Source organism: Podarcis tiliguerta, assembly GCF_965153285.1.
Source record: "Podarcis tiliguerta genome assembly, chromosome: 5".
Lineage (NCBI taxonomy): Eukaryota > Metazoa > Chordata > Lepidosauria > Squamata > Lacertidae > Podarcis > Podarcis tiliguerta.
In genome coordinates this window covers 42,919,571-42,939,411 of record NC_139538.1, presented here as the reverse complement: position 1 = coordinate 42,939,411, position 19,841 = coordinate 42,919,571, and the positions used below count along the sequence as shown (strand labels likewise).

General features: G+C 44.4%; 2 protein-coding genes across 2 annotated transcripts in view; both read right to left on the bottom strand.

The window, feature by feature from the left end:
- PDZD7 (PDZ domain containing 7) overlaps positions 1-8,739 on the bottom strand; it is a 29,446-nt gene extending 20,707 nt beyond the window's left edge. Inside the window, exons 1-4 of the mRNA XM_083441009.1 lie at positions 8,622-8,739; positions 6,091-6,638; positions 4,114-4,254; positions 2,729-2,903 (exon numbers count right to left, since the gene is read on the bottom strand). Coding sequence (XP_083297135.1) covers positions 2,729-2,903; positions 4,114-4,254; positions 6,091-6,283 — 509 coding nt within the window. The 5' untranslated portion in view covers positions 6,284-6,638; positions 8,622-8,739. The remainder of the gene's footprint in view (positions 1-2,728; positions 2,904-4,113; positions 4,255-6,090; positions 6,639-8,621) is intronic.
- An 831-nt stretch (positions 8,740-9,570) lies between these two features.
- On the bottom strand, positions 9,571-17,421 carry LOC310678175 (proton channel OTOP1-like). Its single transcript, XM_083441614.1, has 6 exons — positions 17,108-17,421; positions 16,046-16,182; positions 15,283-15,341; positions 14,301-14,428; positions 11,978-12,897; positions 9,571-10,180 (listed from the first exon to the last, which is right to left on the bottom strand). Exons 1-6 carry the CDS (start codon positions 17,412-17,414, stop codon positions 9,950-9,952), a joined length of 1,782 nt encoding a protein of 593 aa, XP_083297740.1. The 5' UTR covers positions 17,415-17,421; the 3' UTR covers positions 9,571-9,949.
- Between the last annotated feature and the right edge of the window lie 2,420 nt (positions 17,422-19,841).

Genomic DNA, 19,841 nt, shown 5'->3' with positions numbered 1-19,841 from the left:
TTTGAATCAGGGCTTGTTAGGGCTGACACCCAACACACCAAAACATGTCTCCAGAACATGCTTTTAACAGGGACTTTGAGCATGTCTACTCATTTCCTCTGTTTTATGCAACCATGTCCCACCCATATCTTTTCCATAAGTGTGTTTCTGACTGACAAGCAGGCTTGAGCCTGGGCATTTCTGGTTTCAGAAGAGAACCTCTCCATGCTGGATCGGGGGATGATGTATTGTATTTTAGGAAATTTATGTCCAGTGCTATTTCCCTCGTTCTCTTAGAATTGCAATGGGACGTACCTGAGAGGTGCGGGAACTGAGTTTGGGTGAGTTCCCGCTGAAAAAAAGCCCTGTTTATATCCCACCCTTCAGAGCAGCTGACGTAATAGAGCAAGTATCAGTATCAAACTTTATTTCAGTCACAGACCAGCATAAGATAAAACATATGGATAAACAGAACACATAAGACTTAAAACAGGTAAGGAATAAAAGCTAGTAGTTAAAAGGTATATCATACATAACTTAAAAAGATAGAAACAAGGACAAACGGTTAAAAGCAACTATAAAGGAGGGAGTGTAAAGAAGCACGGGTTTTGTATTTTGGGCCTAATTTGTGGCGCAATAATATGATAATCACCAACAAGTATAACCTAAAACAACAGCAGTGAGAAAGCCCCCCCGCCCCCACGATAAACCAGATTAGAAGAGTGTGCCAAAGCTTGCACAAAAGCTTGGCGCCAGCCAAACCTTCCTGAGAAAACATTTCCACAATCACAGGGGCTACCACTAAGAAGGATTTGAAAACCTGTGCAGACCTGTCAATCATTAGCAGATCAGTTGCACACTTTGAGGAATGGTTTCAAAAGATCTGACGGCATACCAGAAGATCCCTTCCCTGACATTAACTACAAAGTAGGCCAGTCCTGCAAGCAAATCAGGAAAAAACAAGCAAATGCACCACCAGTGCATCAGAAACAGCACCTGAATTTTAGAGACAAATTTCATGTATCTACTTACTGTGATATAACTGATACACCTGAAGCTAATATGAAGAGAAGTGAAATGTATGTGAAGAAGTATCAAGTGGATTTAATTTTCTAAATAATATAGACTTATCTGATGTACGATAGTTACAAGATTCCCAAAAGCTAGCTGACTCATACTCCCAGGACTTTAACTTGAATCTTTTGTGGGCAACTACAGCAGTTCTACTGTTATATGTGACGAAGTTTAATGAAACAGAAAACATAAAATTCAGTCGTGGATCTTTCACAGTAATGAAAGACTGAACACAATATGCACTTCCAACTGCAGAGATCGGGTTATGAATGCTGTGAATAATGCTTTTTCCTCAGCTGAAATGAATAAAAAGTCCTCAGAGAGAGAGGACTTATGGAAGCGAATGTGCTTCATCAAGTCAGTTTTGATGAATTTATCCAGAGTTTTGCAATCAGAAAACTTAGAAAGAAGCTATTTTAATTTCAACATGTCTTGTGTCATTTCCAGAAATAACATGTTGTTTTACAGTTTAGCATTGTTTGAATTGCATATGGGGGCACCAAAATCTTTTCAGTGCTTAGGGGCTCTAAAGGCTTTAATCCAGCCCTGCTGCTTACAAAGTCCCATGCATGCCCCCTTGATCCTCTTCTGTTTTCCTCTTTCACATTAGCAAATGATTTCCCAGCCCTCTGCTCCTCACTATTCATTTCCTATCTACATATTATGCACAAAGCCCGTGTCCAGCCTCATTTCCCCATGTGTTTTAATGGCCTGTTTATTCATCCCAATTTGTCTGCAGGGAGCTTTGGCGATGTTACCTAAAAGCAGGAGTTAGCCCATATTTTCCAGTGCATTTTCCTGTTACTTTCCTTAATACAAAAACTCAGATCTTTTGAGGTAGGCTTGCCATACATCAGCAAAATTCCTCACACATCCTGGTTTTCAGGTGTAAAAATGGCGTCGGGGAGGGGGATTTTACTGAAACGGCAAAATGTCAGGGAAAACCCAGATGTATGACAATGCAATGGAAAAAGCAGCGGAAACAGCTCCAAAAGCTTAAAATCACTATTTTGGGGGTAGGTTCCCCCCCCCCCAATTAGTTTGGTGGTTTCCTTAAAAAGCTCTACAATTTTGGAGGCTTCCTAAAAAAAAGTTTGCGGGTGTCATAAATTATACTTTTTGAAATATGGCAACCCTGTTTTGAGGGATCGTTGCATGACATCCTAGTCAACTACAGCTGGCTGCATAACACACCTATAAAACGCAATTAGAGCACCTTGCCCTCCCTGCAAGAATTCTGAGAGCTGTAGTTTGCTAAGGGTGCTGGGAATGCTAGCTCTGTGAGGGGTAGACCACAGTTCCCAGGATTCTTTGGTGAAGGTGGCGGCGTGCTTTGAACGTGCTTTAAAAGGTATGATGTAAACACAACCCAAGCAGTGCAACTGTATGTGATTGAACCCCACCTGGAAACAGCAGTAGTCTGGAAGCGCCCTAAGTCAGAGGGGAGCATTTAGCCCAGTAACCCCAGGTCACCTTGACCCGTCCCTCTCCTGCGCCCTGGTCAGAGTTCATCCCGATAGCATCTCCTTGCTTCTCACGAAACCCGATCACACCTTCTCTGCTCCGCTGAGCCCAGCACACTTGCCTCGGCCCTTACAAACAACACATTGTGATTTTTGGTTACCCAAGGGCCTGCTGACAATAGGGTGTCACCATAGCAGGCAGTTCCGCTTACCATGTGGTCTTTTCTTTGGAGAACTTTATCCCTGGCACTTTGCCCATGCGTCTCACGACCATCCGCAGCCGGTTGTTCCCCGTCAGGACTTTGACTGCGCTTCCCATTGTAATGTTCTCCAAGCTCACACTATTCACCTCTGTGATTTTATCTCCAACACACAGCCCAGCCTGTTCTGTTGGTATTAAATACAGGTAACTCAACTTGGGCTAAGGATTAGAAAGGGTTTCTCTTTCCTGGTTTTCTTTTGTTTTAATTTTGTTTTACAGTATTACTAAAATGACAAAATATAAAAGTATGTAGCATGCACATTTTAGAGTAAGGCAGGGTTTCTCAAACTTTCTACTCCCAGTTGAAACAACTGAAAACTACTGAGGCCTACCTCAGTCAGAAAATGGTGGTTCAGGAAGCAGAGTTTGGAACAAACAGCTGGCATTTACTGACATTGTTTCCCACTGATATCCAATCTATCTTTGGAAATGGTTAAACTCTGCCACAGCGTTGTTCTTGTGGCAAGGAGTTCAACAGGTCAGTTTTCCTCATGCTAAGTACATAATTTGCCATGGAGATATTGTGAGGACTTCCTCAGCAGGATTTGCTGATTCAGGGGCTCCAAGTGGAAAACACTTAAAAAAATATTTTCCCCTCCCCATTCCCACATGACCCTAAAAGTATTTTTACCCATCTTCTGTAATTTCTTCTCCCACTCTCCTTTCACATTCAACTTCTACCTAATTTCTGCCCCTCTCTCACAACTAGTTTCTTTCATCTCTCCTCCATTGTCCTAAGACATTTGCTTCTTCCTCCTGTAAAAGCTTTTCTCTCTTATCCCCTTCCTTTATATTCCCAGTTTATTTATATAACAACAACAGCCTTTTTCTTTATAATTTCCTTCTTTGGCACTTTCCCCTCCGAGGAGGGAGAGGACCATGTACACCACATTGAGTTCCTTGGGGAAAAGGTGGGCTAAAAATGTAATAAATAATAATAATAGCCTTGATAGCATATTTTCTCTCTCTGTTTAAAAGACTTATTCTTCTCTGGAGCTCTAAAGACCTGTATGCATGGCTTTCGGAGAATCTCACATTTTGCAATGTCATGGAATTCTATACTGATGTGCTTCCAGAACTACTTAGCAACATGACAAATAAACATTGTCTCAAATAAATTACTTTGCTTGGGTCTTGTTGCAACCTCCAGACATGGGTTAGGTACTGAAGAAGAACTGGTCAGCACTGGAAGACCACTTGCTGGCAGAGATTTAAGTCTAGGTGATTCTGCCAGTGTTGCAGGCACTAGAATGAAGTCCTGGTTTTATGGCCAGAACATCCGAGCAGCTTGTTGTCTGTTTTTAAGGCTGGAAGGGTTGGAGAGATTTTGCTTACCTGCACTGCTGCCCTCCTCCACCTTGCTGACGAAGATACCCAGGCCATGCTCCGAGCCTCCGCGCACACTGAAGCCCAGCTTCCCATCTGTGCTTTTTTCCACCGTAACGGCATTGATGGCATCACTCTCATCACTGTTAGCTGTCATGGGGATACAGCATGATATAATTATGAAATGGCACCACTAAGGACACTCACTGTGCTGGAATGACCAGCAAAAGGAGCTACCCATGATTCTCTACCCTAAACACTGGGAAAGTGATAGTAGAAAGAATTGCAAGAGAAATATGCCAAACCTCCCTACACTCTGCAATTTAGCCTCTCTTCCCCACCGTTGTGGGTTCACCAGACCCAGAAATAACATCTAGGCAGGCTGGAGGGCAAGCCATGAAATCCCTAACAGTTTACTTCCTAGGGAGACATGGGAGCGTTTGTCAAAGTGTATCTTCTCTGTCAATGCACACATGGATTTCCTATATAATATAAATGGTTACAATACACAGAACGCAAACACAGAATTGCAAGGAGCATCTCCCCCTCCTCTTCTCCTATCAGGCAGCAATACTGTAAATGCCTTCACACCCTGGGAACATGGCCAGCACCAGGTCAGAAGAGTTCCCAACTAGAACTGCTTTTTTATGTGGATGTGATTTTATACTATTTTATTTTGCTCTCAGCTTTTCAATTTTGTAATTGGTGTTTTTATCTTGACACTGGCTATTGACCATAATAAAATGACTGCAACATGTTAATAGGAGCCATGGGAGTGGCTTAGTTCAGGGCAAGGTCAAATGAGGAGGCAAATCAGTCTATTGGAGGGGGTTGGGGTGGCAGGAGCCTTTTCTCCCCTAAATCTCTAGATTTTGACCTCTATATATCAAGGAGCCTGCAAAATGTTCTATATGACACCTATATCTTTTGCCACATGGGGCAAATAGAAGAATGGGGGGGGGGCAGCCCCAGAGAAAGCTCTATCTCCATCATGGCCCTGATCCAAATTAGCTCTTCCTCACCCTATGATCCCTATGGTTGCTATTCACAATTAAAATCAGGCCCACGAAGAGCTTGTCTGAGGCCTGATGAAGGAGTCTTGTTAGAATAAAGTTATAGACCCTGAACAGTGTAAGTCTGGCAGGCCTGGTGGCACTCCCCATTTGGCTGGCTTAGCCCTCTGAGGCCTGGAACAGGTATACCCAACTGTATCTCACCCTCTCTGCTTGAGCCTGTTTAAAATACACCCTGTTTAAAAAGGATCCACAGTTCTGCTCATGGACTTCCCATGCCGTGTCTTCTTTGGTCCTCAATCAGAAAGTGGCAGCATAGTAGAAAGTCCCATTTTGCTGACGCTCAGCATTATGGGAAGCTGCCTGAATCAATTTTATCTCTCTCCCTCAATGTAGAGGCTAATTTAGGGGAGCATGACTGGTTCAGTTGCACTGGGCGCAGAGCCTCGGTGTGCCATAGGGGCCACTGCAACTATAATGTAGTATGGAAGGCAAGAGGCATGGGGTGCTGAATTTTGAGACCCCAAGGTCCGCCACTGCTCCATGTCCTCTTACGTCTGCCCCTAACACCTCATTTCTTTGCACCAAATAATTGCCGAAAACAACCCATCCTATATAACATGAGGTAACATTTACTTCCTGGAATTATGCATATTACAAATGCATGTTTCTAATTACTGTGATACTTCCTAATCACATAATTGGCTTATTTACTAATACTGGAATGTATATAAAATTGCAGGGCAATGAGGTGCGCGCGCTAATTGGCTCTCCTGGGTCACAGCAACTTCCTCATAAATCTGCAACTGATCTTGCAAGGAAAGGAACAAACAGCACCATTTGGCTATGGCTCTACTCCTTTGCAAAAGGATGACATCAACTCTCTCCATCCAGCCAGGATCTGGCTTGGCTATGTATGTAGAAATGACGTCCTTTGCACACTGCCACCTCCCACCTTCATCCCCAACGGTACCTTCAAGGGGTGTATTGATGAGGATAACTCTTCCCATGGGGGACGAGGTGCGGTAGTCCCGAAGGTTCCCATTCAGGAGCCGGTTCTGCCTGCTCAGCAGGAGGCGATTGGCAGTGCTGATGTCACTGCTGGAGCCCCGGGAATGAGTCGGGTAAATGATTTCGCTCTGGAATGAATCAGGAGTGTATGCCATGGCAGGACAGGGTGCTGGTTACGCACAGAAGGACTCTCACTGTTGGATGGTGTCCCTTGGTGGGTTGGAGAAGCACACTGCGCTTGGGCCTGATTCCTTCAGGAAAGCTGGGTGAGTTTGTTTCATTTTGGCCCCTTAGGTTGCTTCCCACCAGCGGAAACCGTTGCTGGACATGTTCCCATCAATCATAGTATTACCTCTCGTAGACTCATTTTGTTGTTGTCGATGGTGATGTTACCACTGAGGATTGTCCTTAGGAAAATTCACCTATGTTTAAAATGCAGGATCCAATGAAAACATCTTGCCTCTCATGGGTTCAGATTCATGCTCCTTTTCTGCCTTCCAGACAGGTATGCTGTAATAATAGTAGTAATGGTAGTAGTAGTAGCAGCAGTAGTAGTAATAATATTATCATTTTTTTTTACCCTAAAGCCTTTAGTCAAATTTAAGTCCTATGCACATTTAACTGGAAGCAATTCCCATTGAATTAAATAGGACTTATTTCTATGTAAATAAGTGTAGGATGGCTGCATGGATTTCTTTTGAGTTTGTGGTGCAACAAGAACATGTTTTATGGCACTCCAGAAGTCTTCTTGACAAGGGAGCGTACCCTCAGTCAGTCCTTCTAGGACCTGAACTTTGAGGACAGTCATAACAATATTTTTTTGCACTCACAAGGTTGAGAATATGAAATTTAAAAAAATGAAATTTGTGGCTGGCAGAATTTTCACAAAAATATTTCTACCTTTCACACAATGCTCACTGCACCCACTCTTTGAAGTTAGGTGTGTGTGTGGGGGGGTGTCTAATGCTAATTCAACAGTTTCAGACATGAAGGCAATATGGTGGATGAAGACATTTTTAAGTAAGACATAAGCATGTTGCAAACATTGTTTGAAACATTTTCAGTGTAGTGGGACCATTGTGTTCCATGGAATTTATGTAGAATAGAGAGCAGGAATAATATTGTTTGACTATGGCTGACCTAGCTAAGTGTAGAAAAATTAAAGCTGAAAAGAAAATGGATCAGATTCTTTTCTTTCCAGTATCACAGTGTGATTCTATTTTAGCACTTTTAGTCTAAAACATCTGTTGATTTCAGTGATGTATCTCCAGGTTTATGGCTTGGCAACTTAATAGAATCATATCATTCTAGAGTTGGAAGGGACCATGAGGGTCATCTAGCCCACCCCTTGCAATGCAAGAATCTTTCACCCAACGTGGGGCTCAAACCCACGACCCTGAGATTCAGAGCCTCATGTGTTCTACTGACTGAGCTATCCCAGCCAAATCTTCCTGGTTTGCACAGCGTGACTGGATATGCACTTGTTCAGCTGAGACCAGAAGTAACCCTACCTTGATATGCTTATATTTCTCAATGCATTTACTGCTTAAGAATTACACTAGGGTGGCTTGAAGTGGGTACACTAGTTTACAGTAGCCAGTGCCAAGCTGAAATGCTTTCAGCTTGCTGTATAGATAAGAAAAGAATAATTTTCTATTTAAAAAAAATATTCAAAAACTTTTAATGGATTGTCCAAAAAACACTTTTTAGAGCTTTGTTTGTAAATAACTCGAGATGCTGCAGGGATTCTGCTTTGATCTCTTAATGCTCTCTGCTAAATATCCTGGAAGATTTGCATTCCACCCAGTATAAAGCAGTGTGCAACAGCCAAAGCTTTTGCACATTGTAATATTCTTAATAAGAAGCCTTAAAAGAGACTCTGTCCCAAGCGGGGGCATTTGTTCCTCTACAGGGCTGTTCAGTCCGAGAAGATGGAGATCTCTCTGCTTTTGCTATGTAATCACTCAGGGGAAGAGAGGGGGATTTTCCAGCTTACTCTGCATCACTGATACGCAAGCCCCAGTCTCCCCCCTGCCGCCGGCTCCTTGCCTGCACATTAGCTGGAATGAAGCCTGCGTGCGGAGTGACCTGACCTTAATAAATAAGTGATGTCATCTCTTCCATTAGAGATACAGCACGGGGGCGGGGACCGCAGAAACCCTTGTGGGAGAGGACAAGATATGGGGCACGCCCCAATTCTGATACAAGGCCACTAGTCGGCAACTTCTCAACAACCGTCGCTTCTGCTCGAGTGTGAGTGGAGCGGGATGTTTCAGCACCTTGGACAGGTCTCCCGAAAGCACCTGCATTAAATTGCATCCTGCTACCTGCAGGTAAAACCTTCTCATGCCTAACGCCCTTGTTCAACCTGGCAACTCTCTCTAACCTAGCACAAAATAATCTACAGACAGTAGAGAGACGAAAAGGGAAGGGTGACCCGCTCAGAAATGCAAATAACCCCTGATTAACATACCCCTCCCATGCCCCCCTCACCTGTTTCCATGTTGCTCTGCAAACTTCCTCACCTGGGACAGACACACAGTTGAGCCTGCAAACCTGGTGGCTGCTACAGGTACTTCTCACCCCCGTCACATGGATTGGCTGGTCAAACCAGGAACAAGACCTCTCATAGGTCAGAAGAGCTGTCAGTTATTCGCAGCACTTCCTCGTTGTATCTCTTGTGGAGGGAAGGGGGGAAACTCAGCAGGTGTGTTTCTGGACTTGTAACAAGCAGAGAAGAATGGAAGCAGCTCCAACAGAGAACATTATTAGGACTATCCATTTGTTCTGCAGTCAAAGTGAACAGGTAACGGCATGTGATTGCTGAACAGGGATGTATCCCCCCAATTTTAAATGGCTTATGTGTGTTAATTACGGGAAGCAATTTTTTAGATATCAAAATACCCCATTGAGATTATTGTCTATGTTTTGATGCTTTTGTTGGACTTTGTGTCCTGCTTATGTGTCCTGAACATTTATTATAATAAAAGGAGACATATCTATACTTTAGTAAGGTGTAGAGGAAAGTCTGTACATCTGGTAAATTAACTTTACATTTGAAGAAGAAATTCCCATTTTGCATTAGTATATTTGCTGGGCAAAATTATCTAAAATATACACATTTATTATAGCCATTAACATCTAGTCCTAATAGGGTGGCCAAAAGCAAAAGAAAGTGGGGCCTTAATAGTCACCTTTAATAGTTAGGTCACCTGCACCTGCTGAAATACCCTCTTCTACCCTGCTGTACTGAAAGAGGCAGGAGCCTTGTTGTCTTTTGCACTAGGTGGAGGTGAAGTGATGACACTGGACTAAAGCACTTCCTGGCATGCAGGCAAGACTGAACAGAGGTAAATCCCAACCAGAGTAGCATAGTGTTTTATTGAATTAGTCCATATCAACAGAGAACAAAATAGAATACAAATAAAGTCTGCGTAAAAGTAAACTGCATTTAAAACCCTACATGAAAGGAAATGTTGTATTTGCTTTTGCTAAAACAACTAAAAACCAAAACATTAAAAATAAAATAGAGTTAAATAGGGGAGAAGGACATCATACTAGTTTAGGTAGTCTGCTAACCCCCTGAAATAAAACCTGCCAGGGAGATTAGTTCATGTACCAAACTTGCTAGTTGCCTGTCTCTGATAGAGTGGCCTTTCTCAAGTTGATCATTCAGATGCTCTTTGGACTTAAGAGAGGGGGATAGTCTGAGGAATGTGTGATTTGCTTGAAATGCTGGTTGGTGCAATAGGTAGATAGCTTTGCAACCCTCTCTTGTATAAAGGGCAGCTCCTTTTAGCTTCCCTCATGTGTGGGGGCACTTATGCTGCTCTCCCCATGATGTCAGGGTGCATTGGTGGTCCTAGGGCTGGTGGAGTTTTGCAGGTCTTGCAGTAAACTTCAAAGAGACTAGCCACGGAGTGCATGCGGTAAAAGATGCCCAGTGGCAGGGAGATCTTGACCACGATGGCCCAGAGTGTGAAGCCATAGAAAGACTGCTCAATCTGGCTCACCAGGTGCGGGCGGGTCCCATAGGCATATAGAATCCACACCTAGTCAAACAAAGGAAACAGGGAAAGGAATAAAACCAACTTCAAACTATTGGCACAAGTAGCCATTATTTTGGGGTAGCTGCATCCCTTCAAGGCAGGGATGGGGAGCGTGTGGCCCTCCATATTCTGTTCTTATTGTTGAACTACAACTCCCACCAGCCCCGTCCAGCATCTGGTGGGCCACCACTTCCCCATCTTTCCTGAAATGTCTCCCATACTTATTTAGCATTTGACGTGCCTATAGAGCACATGGAAAAGCTACGTTGTCTAGGATATACACCTGTTTTTCCACTGTCCTCTTTTGCTTTCTCAAGCACATGAACAACAGTCAGAAGTTTTCATGTGCCAGATTAGAAGGTTCTCTTTGAGCCAACCTACATGTTCAAAGAACATGTTCTAATCCACTACTGCCCTCTACGGGTCACATAGATTCTCTCACTTGGAACACATTCAAGAACTGATTTTGCAAAGTTGGTTACTACAAATATTATTAGACAATCTTCTGTGTTTTCCATTTCAAATTTGGCATGATTGGAGCTCTAACAAAATCATCAACATCATGACAAGATTAGTGCATGTAACATACTGGGGGGGGGGCGTTCTTTAATAAGGAATTTGGTAGAGCAAACTGAAATTTGGCAATGGGGATCACCAACATAGTGCTTGAGGGCACCAGTGTTCCCGCCAGTACCTACTGTGATGCCCACAAAAGGTCTCAGTAAACACTCTCTCAAAAATCCACAGTTCAAAGGAGACTGTTCACTCTTCTTGCTCAGTTCCTGATTGCATTGGCTCAGCCTCTCCTACACTGAACACACTTACACACCACTCTTAAACATGCCCACAGTTCATTGGATTCTTGAATTGGACACCCATCCTCTCATCTATTCTGAACACAGGAGAGGTGCAAAGAGCTTCTCTCTGGGGGAGCCCTAGGATGGATGATAAAAAGGCACCTACATCAGCTACCTCATAGAAAAATGCTCCTTGCAGTTCTCTGTTTAGAAATCAACTGCTCTTGGTGAGTGAGCACAATGTTGTCTGATAAAAAACAACTTTGCCAGACACACCTGGGTGTACAACAGTGTCCAATCCTGTAAGAACCTGTTTCCCATTCATGAGGTGGCTGGTAGTTGTGGACATGCCCATACAATTTTGCGGTTGTATCCCTCTTTCTGCTGTTTTAGATGTGGCAGCCATGTTGTGTTGCGCCACACCCTCAAGATAGCCATTTCATGACTGGTATCTGTGGCACTTTCTGGTATGTAATAACTTTGCCTGGGCCTAGTGAACACAAACCATTATTATTCCTACAGTGCACAAGTTTTCACTAGGCCTGGGCTAAGACCTGGCATGCTGACATAGACTGATCATATTATCAAAACTAAGCCAACAGAGACTACTGCCTCAATTATGTCATGGACAGCCTGGTGCCTGGTTGCATAGCATCTCCCTAGAAGCCCTTTCCACAAAATCCCCCACCCACTGCAATTTTGGTGCTACCTCTAGATGAAGAAGAAGAAGAAGAAGAGTTTGATATCCCGCCTTTCACTCCCTTTAAGGAGTCTCAATGCGGCTAACATTCTCCTTTCCCTTCCTCCCCCACAACAAACACTCTGTGAGGTGAGTGGGGCTGAGAGACTTCAGAGAAGTGTGACTGGCCCAAGGTCACCCAGCAGCTGCAGGTGGAGGAGCGGAGACACGAACCCGGTTCCCCAGATTAGGAGACTACCGCTCTTAACCACTACACCACACTGGCTCTGGTTTAAGATCTGTCTTAAACCAAACCCAACTTACCGATATGTTGTAGAAGATGAGGAGAATTGAGATGTTTTGTAGGACCTTCCTTCTGATACTTTGTTTTTTAGGTTCTCTCTGAATGTGTGAAATCTGGAAGAGGGATGGATCATCACCATGATCTGACAAGTCCATGGGCAGTTGATTTTCCAAACTGGCCATAATGTTGGTCAGTGTATGGGTTTTGGAGTAAGGTCTATTGCTGTCCTGTTCTGCAGGACCTCTGGAAATGGAAAAGATCCAGCTGGCAGCAGCAGAATTGCTGTTGTCTTGGCCATCTGGCTCTTGAGGGAGGCTTGAGTACAAAGCTTCAGTAATGAAGAGATTCTGTCCCAATATCTGGATGGTCTTGCAGAGGGAGAAGCAGAAGTCTAGGAGGTGGAGGCCACCATTGGTATGCAGAAATAAGATGGCAACCAAAGAGAAGATGGATACCATGAGGGGACCACAGGAGCTGCCCAGAAGCAAGGTGACATCTAAGTTTCTTACCACGCTCTTGTCAGAAGGGAGAGCTGCAGATTTTTTCTTCATTCTGTAGGTGGCAATGCCAATCAAAGTTGCCAGGAACATGGCAGACAAGAGCACAGAGTTGAAGATGTAGTATGTCCGTAGGGCTTCAGGAATGGTGTGGGGAGACTTGGCAAGCACTCCAAAGGAGATCATCACCCCAAATGTCGCTGAAATGGCCAAGGCCCCCAGCACTAGCCCCACAAAAGCCCCACTGAGATGGAAGTGTGCCTTGTGAGTGAGCTGGGGCTTTTGGCTGGGGCTTTGCCGCCCTGTGTTCTTCCAGATAATGTACAGCATTGTAGAAGAGAAGAGACTGAACTCAATGTTGAAGGGATGCAGGTAGGCGGCCCCTTCTGAAAAGATGTGGCAAAGGCTGGTGGTACAGATGCAGCTGTTGGTGTGGGAACCACCTGTAGGAAGAAGAGGACGCTTGCGCTAGAAGATGGATATATGTTTAGCAGAGGAACAGCAGAAAAGGTTGTCTGGCAACTTCTAACTGGAAGAGAGGACAATTCTATCTGCTTAGGTCACACCCACAGCAAATATTTAAAGCATTGTTACACCACTCATGGAGAATCCTAGGAACTGTAGTTTGTTAAGGGTGCTGGTAATTGTAGCTTGGTGAGGTCAGCGCTACAGTTCCAAGGATTCTTTGGGGGAAGCCTGACTGTTAAAATGGTATTAAGAGCACTTTTTGGTGTGGCTGTGCCCTGTGCGCAGTTGAGAAACCGCATACAGTTCTTTTCCACTGGGTCATATAAGACCAGCGCAAACAGTTGGGCCTGGTGAGCACTCAATGTTCCCATCCCCTATAGTTATAATCCGTGGGTTGCCATCTGATTTTATTCTGCTCCAATCTTGATTTTAAGCTGTATTTTAATTGATTGTTTGATTTATGTTTTTAATGTAACATACTTTGATGGTAGTCACCCTGAGCCTGGTCCTGGCTGGGGAGGGTGGGGTATAAATAAAATTATTATTATTATTATTATTATTATTATTATTATTATTATTATTTTCTGCTTTCTTCATCCAATCATGACAACTTTATACCAAAACATGCTGTGGGAAGGGGAGCTGCAGGCTAACTGTATCTGTAAATAATTTCTTACCACTGAATTTGGAGGATGGGGTGCTTCAGAGGAATGGCATGAGATGGAACAGCATGTATAGGAAGCACAGTGATCGTAGGGTGGATAGTTAAAGCATGGATGGGAAATGGCTCAATCCAGGGGGAAACTCAGGTGAAGTGAGTGTTAGGGCTCTGCAGCACTGGGGAAGGGATGCAAAGGAGAAATATGGGGAGCGGCAGCTGCAGAGCTGCATTCTACAGGGGGCCTCTCCTTATGTTGTTGATGCCAAATATTTCCTTATATGCTGGGCTGAGTTTCAGCAGTTTCCCAGTCCTATAATGAGGGGCTCAGGAGTAAATGGCAAAGTAAGGGGGCACATCTGCTGGAAAGAAGGCCAGAGAACGGATGTGAATGCTCAGAGAACATACATTACTGGGCTACCATATAAGTATGGTAAGATAGCAAGTAAACAGAGGTCCCTTGGACAGGGTTGCCATACATCCAGAATTTCCTGGACATATCCGGAATACCACATTCCTCAGCAGAATCTAGGTGGAAATAGGCCAAATGTCCGGGAAAATCCGGATGTATGGCAGCCTATGTCGGCAGCTTTACAACTTTGCTGTCCGGATTTTCCCTGTTTGAAATATGGCAGCCCTAAGTTTGTCACTGATCAAGCCAAGCCATTTGTAGACCTCTCTTTGAGAGCTCGCTCCCCAGATGAGAAGGACGGTTTGTACCATGGGGGGCCTGTGAAGTCTCTCCCTTGTGAGCATCATAAAATTCTTCCAGCTGCTTCATGGACTCATCCAGCACCACACTCATCCACAGGAGCACGTTGGTGGCCAGAGTGTGCATCAGCCCAAACCTAGAAGTCACAGGGAGGAAGGAAGGAAGGGGATAAATGCAAAATCTCTGCACTTCACCCTTCCCTACTCAATTTGGTTCAAAGTTAGATAGAGGCTCCCTGGCCCCAATCCAAATATTCCTCCCAGCCATGATTAGCATCTTCGTAGCCATTTCATGCACTGGCATTCTTACGAGGCTGCCAAAAACCTGACTCGCTTTTCCCTGCATGGTTGCCTCATCTGCAACATTCAGATTCTTCCAGGCGTCCTAATCCTTGCCCGAGGCAGAATTTTCATATTACAGCTACCCAATGCAAACCCTCCTGTGGCGCAATGGGTCAGCACATCTGCTTGTTAATTGGAAGGTGGCAGTTCAAGCCCTCTCAGGGACAGCTCCGGGCAAAAGATTTCTGCATTGCAGGGGGTTAGACTGGATGACCCTTGGGGTCCCTTTCAACTCTATGTCTCTCATTCTCTGTGATTCTAATTGCATCCAGTGCAGTGCTAAGTGAGTGCCCTAGCAGTGCAATGATTACTGTTTGTGCAACAGGGCTTTCCTTCCCTGCCTGCGTACCCCTTAAATATTTTCTGGACTTTCCTTCACCCCTCTGGAGCACATTTAGGGAAAGGGCACAGGATGGGGGTGAAGAGGAGGAGAGAGAGTCCTGCCGTGCAAACAGCAGTCTTTGTGCTGATGGGATGCTTTCATTTATTGCATTTTTATCCCGCCTTTGAAGAAAGATGGATGAAATAATAAAGAATCCCATAGGTTAGAAAAGACTGTACTCCTTTGAAGTTCAAACCTTGGACCAATGTGTATGCCTGGTAGCTGTTTGGGTTGCTGATTTTACATAGCTCAAGAGAATGCACCTACCTATTTAGATGCTGGTGTTCCTGGATGCAAACTTTAGCATTAAACAACAGCACTGAGACCTGTAAGAAGGGAAGGAAGGTGCCAGGGAGGGGAAAGAGACAGAAGACCACATCACCATTTGCCACTAATAGTATAAACCAGTCTTCCCCAACCTGGTGCTCTCTGCATTTATTGGACTTCCAACTCTCATTAGCCCTAACCAGGAAGGTCAGTGGCCAGGGATGATGGAAGTTGTAGTCCAACAACATTTGGAGGGCACTAGCTTGACTATCATTGCTGAAAGCCCACTAAGTTTGGGAAGCCTGGCACAAACTGTTCCTCCAGTACAGTGGTACCTCGGGTTAAGTACTTAATTCGTTCCGGAGGTCCGTTCTTAACCTGAAACTGTTCTTAACCTGAAGCACCACTTTAGCTAATGGGGCTTCCTGCTGCCGCTGCACTGCCGGAGCCCGATTTCTGTTCTCATCCTGAAGCAAAGTTCAGGTACTACTTCTGGGTTAGCGGAGTCTGTAACCTGATGCGTATGTAACCTGAAGCGTATGTAATCCGAGGTACCACTGTACTCTGAAATTTTGCCTTATGCACTGCCTCTTTAACAGTAGTGAACATTTTGCAAGGAGAAAGAACACAGTGGAGAGAAGCAGAAGGGGGCAGATAACCTAGCTGTATGGCAGAAAAGGAAGGAGAATAGCTAACTCCTCTAAGGCTGAGCCTGCCTGTGCTGTGGCATCCCCACCAAAGATCTGACCACATTTGACCTCACCTGGATGATGGTGAAAACAGCCTGCACGACAGGGAAGGTGGTAATGAGCATGGAGGCGCAGTGCTGCAGCTCGTAGCAGTACCCCAAGGAGAGGCAGTCCAGAACCAAGGTGGCCAGTGCAAAGAGAGAGAGACCGCCTGCCATGACAAGACAGCACGGTCACCACAAATGCAGCACAGAAAGCAGGCACTCTGATAATTTATTCAGGAAGCAGAAGGGGGCAGGAGGTCCTTTCATATTAAGTGGCAAGACCGTGGGACCAGAGAGAGCAAGGGGAGCAGGCTTCCTGCTGATGAAGGAAAGCATCTGCATCCTGACAGTTCCACCCTGTCAATTCCAAAGTGAGTCCCCAGTGCCTTTCTCCACTGACCCATAAGACTACAGATTAAAAAACAACAACATGAGCTGCATGGGAAGGGGAATTGTGAAACAAGACTGAGAAATCTGTGGTTTCATGGGAGTCCCCACCCTCGCCAATCATTGCGATGCTAATAGGGGTAGGCAGCTGGTGCGAGTGGTTGTTTGTGAGAACAAATTGGCTGATATAACCAGTGCTTTTTTTTTCTTTCTTAAAAAGTGTTAAGGGGTACTCTCATTTTGACTCAAGAAAACCACCATTTTATAGTTCGAATCGGAGAAAGTAAATACAGTAAATGGACAAAGTACAGAGATTCACAAAATGTTTAGGGGTATGCGTCCCCCCAGGAAAAAAAGCACTGGATATAACAGTAGGTTCTCTGCCTCTCTGAAATGAAATGAAGTGCAAGTCAGGCTAATAGCAGTGGACTGAAATTCTGAAACATCTTCTGGTTGGCTTGGATCTGTCAGACACCAGCAGATCCAAGAACCACATTTTCTCTGCAGGATTCAACTGTAATGGTGTCTTGTGTGTCGCAGCTCCTCTAGTGCGCTTGCCTGAGTCCCCTTTTAGTAGAAATGGCAAAACTTTGGAAGGGTAAGGAGCTTTCACTGCTAGTGATGGTCTTCGTTGTTTGAAGGATTGCACAATTTGCTTGGGCATGAGCATTTTGCAATGCATCCTATCTGTGTTAACATCTCTACCTTTTAGCCAGCTTGCTCCTGCCTGGTGATCCTGGTGCCTTTTCAGCTGCTTGTTGCGGGAAGAGTGGCAGCCAAACCAGAGCATCCAGATGCAGGAAGAGATCATGAGCGCCTCCAGGAAAGCATGGACGTTGCGGCTCTGTGAGCTGTGCTGGTGCATCTCAGCAAGGAGCACCGCACTGCCCACAAACGTCAGAAGCACCAAATAGAGGAGGGAAAGCAGGGAACTGGAGAGCATAGTAGATGCCATGGCTAAGCAGGGTCTTTTTGCTGGGTATCTGCAGTGCAGCAAGGTATAGCTCAGCATTACAGGGAATATAACTGTAGACAGAAATAGACTCAAGAGAGAAAGGTCAGGAACACACATCCTATGTGCCACGCTATATAACTATGTGGATCTTATAACACAGAGCCGTGCACACAGCTCAATGTGAGGGCTGTAATAGTGCATGCATTCCCTTCAGCCTGCCCAGTGTATGAGTCCAAAAGACTAAATTTTTGAACTGGCAATGCTTTTCAACAGTTTATCCCAGGGGTCAGCAAACTTTTTCAGCAGGGGGCCAGTCCACTGTCCCTCAGACCTTGTGGGGGGCCAGACTATATTTTTGGAGGAAAAAATGAATGAATTCCTATGCCCCACAAATAACTGAGAGATGCATTTTAAATAAAAGGACACATTCTACTCCTGTAAAAACACCAGGCAGGCCCCACAAATAACCCAGAGGTGCCTTTTAAATAAAAGGACACATTCTACTCATGTAAAAACACGCTGTTTCCCGGACCGTCTGTGGGCCAGGTTTAGAAGGCAATTGGGCTGAATCCGGCCACCGGGCCTTAGTTTGCCTACCCATGGTTTATCCCATGGTGGTCCACTGCCAGGCTGCACGACTTCCAAAGGAGAATGTTAGGATGTTAGAGTTGATTCCTTATTCTGCATTTGATTCAGCTGCAGCTGTAGTGTGGAAAAGCTCTGGGCAATTTAACACCTTTGCACTATAAAAACAAGCCATCACAAATCGTATACATCCATGTCACCAGGAGAATGTGACCTAGCTGCGTGACTAGCCCACAGCTTCTGTCACGAAGAGGAAAATCCAAGGAACAAAGAGCTCATCCGGCCTGCTGCTCAGTGCCAGGGAATCTGTCTTCCACAAATGGGTAACAATGCAATGCTTCCTAACCATGTTTATTCAGAACTAAATCCTACTGAATTAAGTGGGGTGTGATCCCAGGTTGTGCCGTTAGGATTGCAGCCTAAATCATCCGCCTCCACCCTCCTCTGCAGTCATATACTACAAATAATAATAATTTTATTATTTATACCCCACCCATCTGGCTAGGTTTCCCCAGCCACTCTGAGCGGCTTACAGCATATATAAAAAATTGTAAAACATCAGACATTAAAAATTTCCCCATACATACCTAATGAAATCAAACCCCAAACCTATAAACATCCCCTTCTAATATCTACTCATAGTTATGCTTGTATTCTCTGCAAGATGTATGAGAGATATATGGACACAACAGGAAATGTTTTTGGAGGGCATGGATTTGAATTTTTGATTGCTGGGGTCAGACTTATGGGGCTAATCAATAAACTCTTCTCTTGTTAGGCTTTCCATGACCCCCATCTGCCTATATATACTGTAACTGCCCATCTGCCCTTCATATACTGTAACGCAATTGCAAAATCAAGCTTTGGGCCAAAAACACAAAGTGAGGAATGTGAGACTTGCTAACTCGGGCTGGATAAGAGAAGTCAGAAGATTGATATTGTGTCCTGCAACACAGGTGCTTTTCTTGGAAGCAGTGTGCCTCCTACTCATAGCTAGGTTGATGCACGGGACTCTTTTTCATGGACAGTGGGAACCCTAACACCACATTTTGCAGCTGAAATAATGGGGTGATCCTGCATCACCAAGAACATTAGTTGTCACTCACCCTTCTGAGATAGTTGAAATTACTAAACAGACTTTCCTAGGGGGTAAAAAAGAAGGCAATATAATGAGTCTTTGCACATGAGCATGGAAATAATATTTTTGAAATGGAAAAAATGATACCCCAAGCACTCCCTCCAGAATTCTTAGGGATGGAGCCCTTCCCCTCAGAAGCCTTCCCCTTGGAACAGTGGGATCCTTGTATACATGCTCATTATAAGATCTAGATTCCAAAGCACACCTTATTCTGCTCTAGGCCCTTTCCCTGGCAAGATCCTACTCACCTGGTCGTGTCATGCTGCTGAGAGTCCAGTTCTCTCACACGCCTACCACAGATTTGGAATTTATCTCAAGGAACCAGCAAGGCAAAGGTATTAATATACCAGGAATGATGGCCCCAGGGGACAACTTGGGACCACCCCTACCAGCATAATCAGGGGCAGGGAGATCAGGATTTCCATATCATTTCTCCTTCACTCCCTGCCCCCATCCTCGCCTGGTGTTTAAATGTCTCTTTGTAAGCTAATGGGATTTGAATATAAAGGGCTGGGGCTTTAATAATGTATACCATCTAGCAATGAATGGGAAAACAAGTACATTTCTTTTACATTAACTGTTGTGAGCAGAACAAACAAGCAAGCAATTTCCATGAGGTGGTTATATCCCACCAAAGAAACATGGGAATGTTTTCTTTTGAAATGTATCCAAATAGTAGACATACATGTTTTAAATCATTTTATTTTTATTTAAAATAATATTTCCAAAAGATCTCATGGTCATCAATACATGTTTCAAGA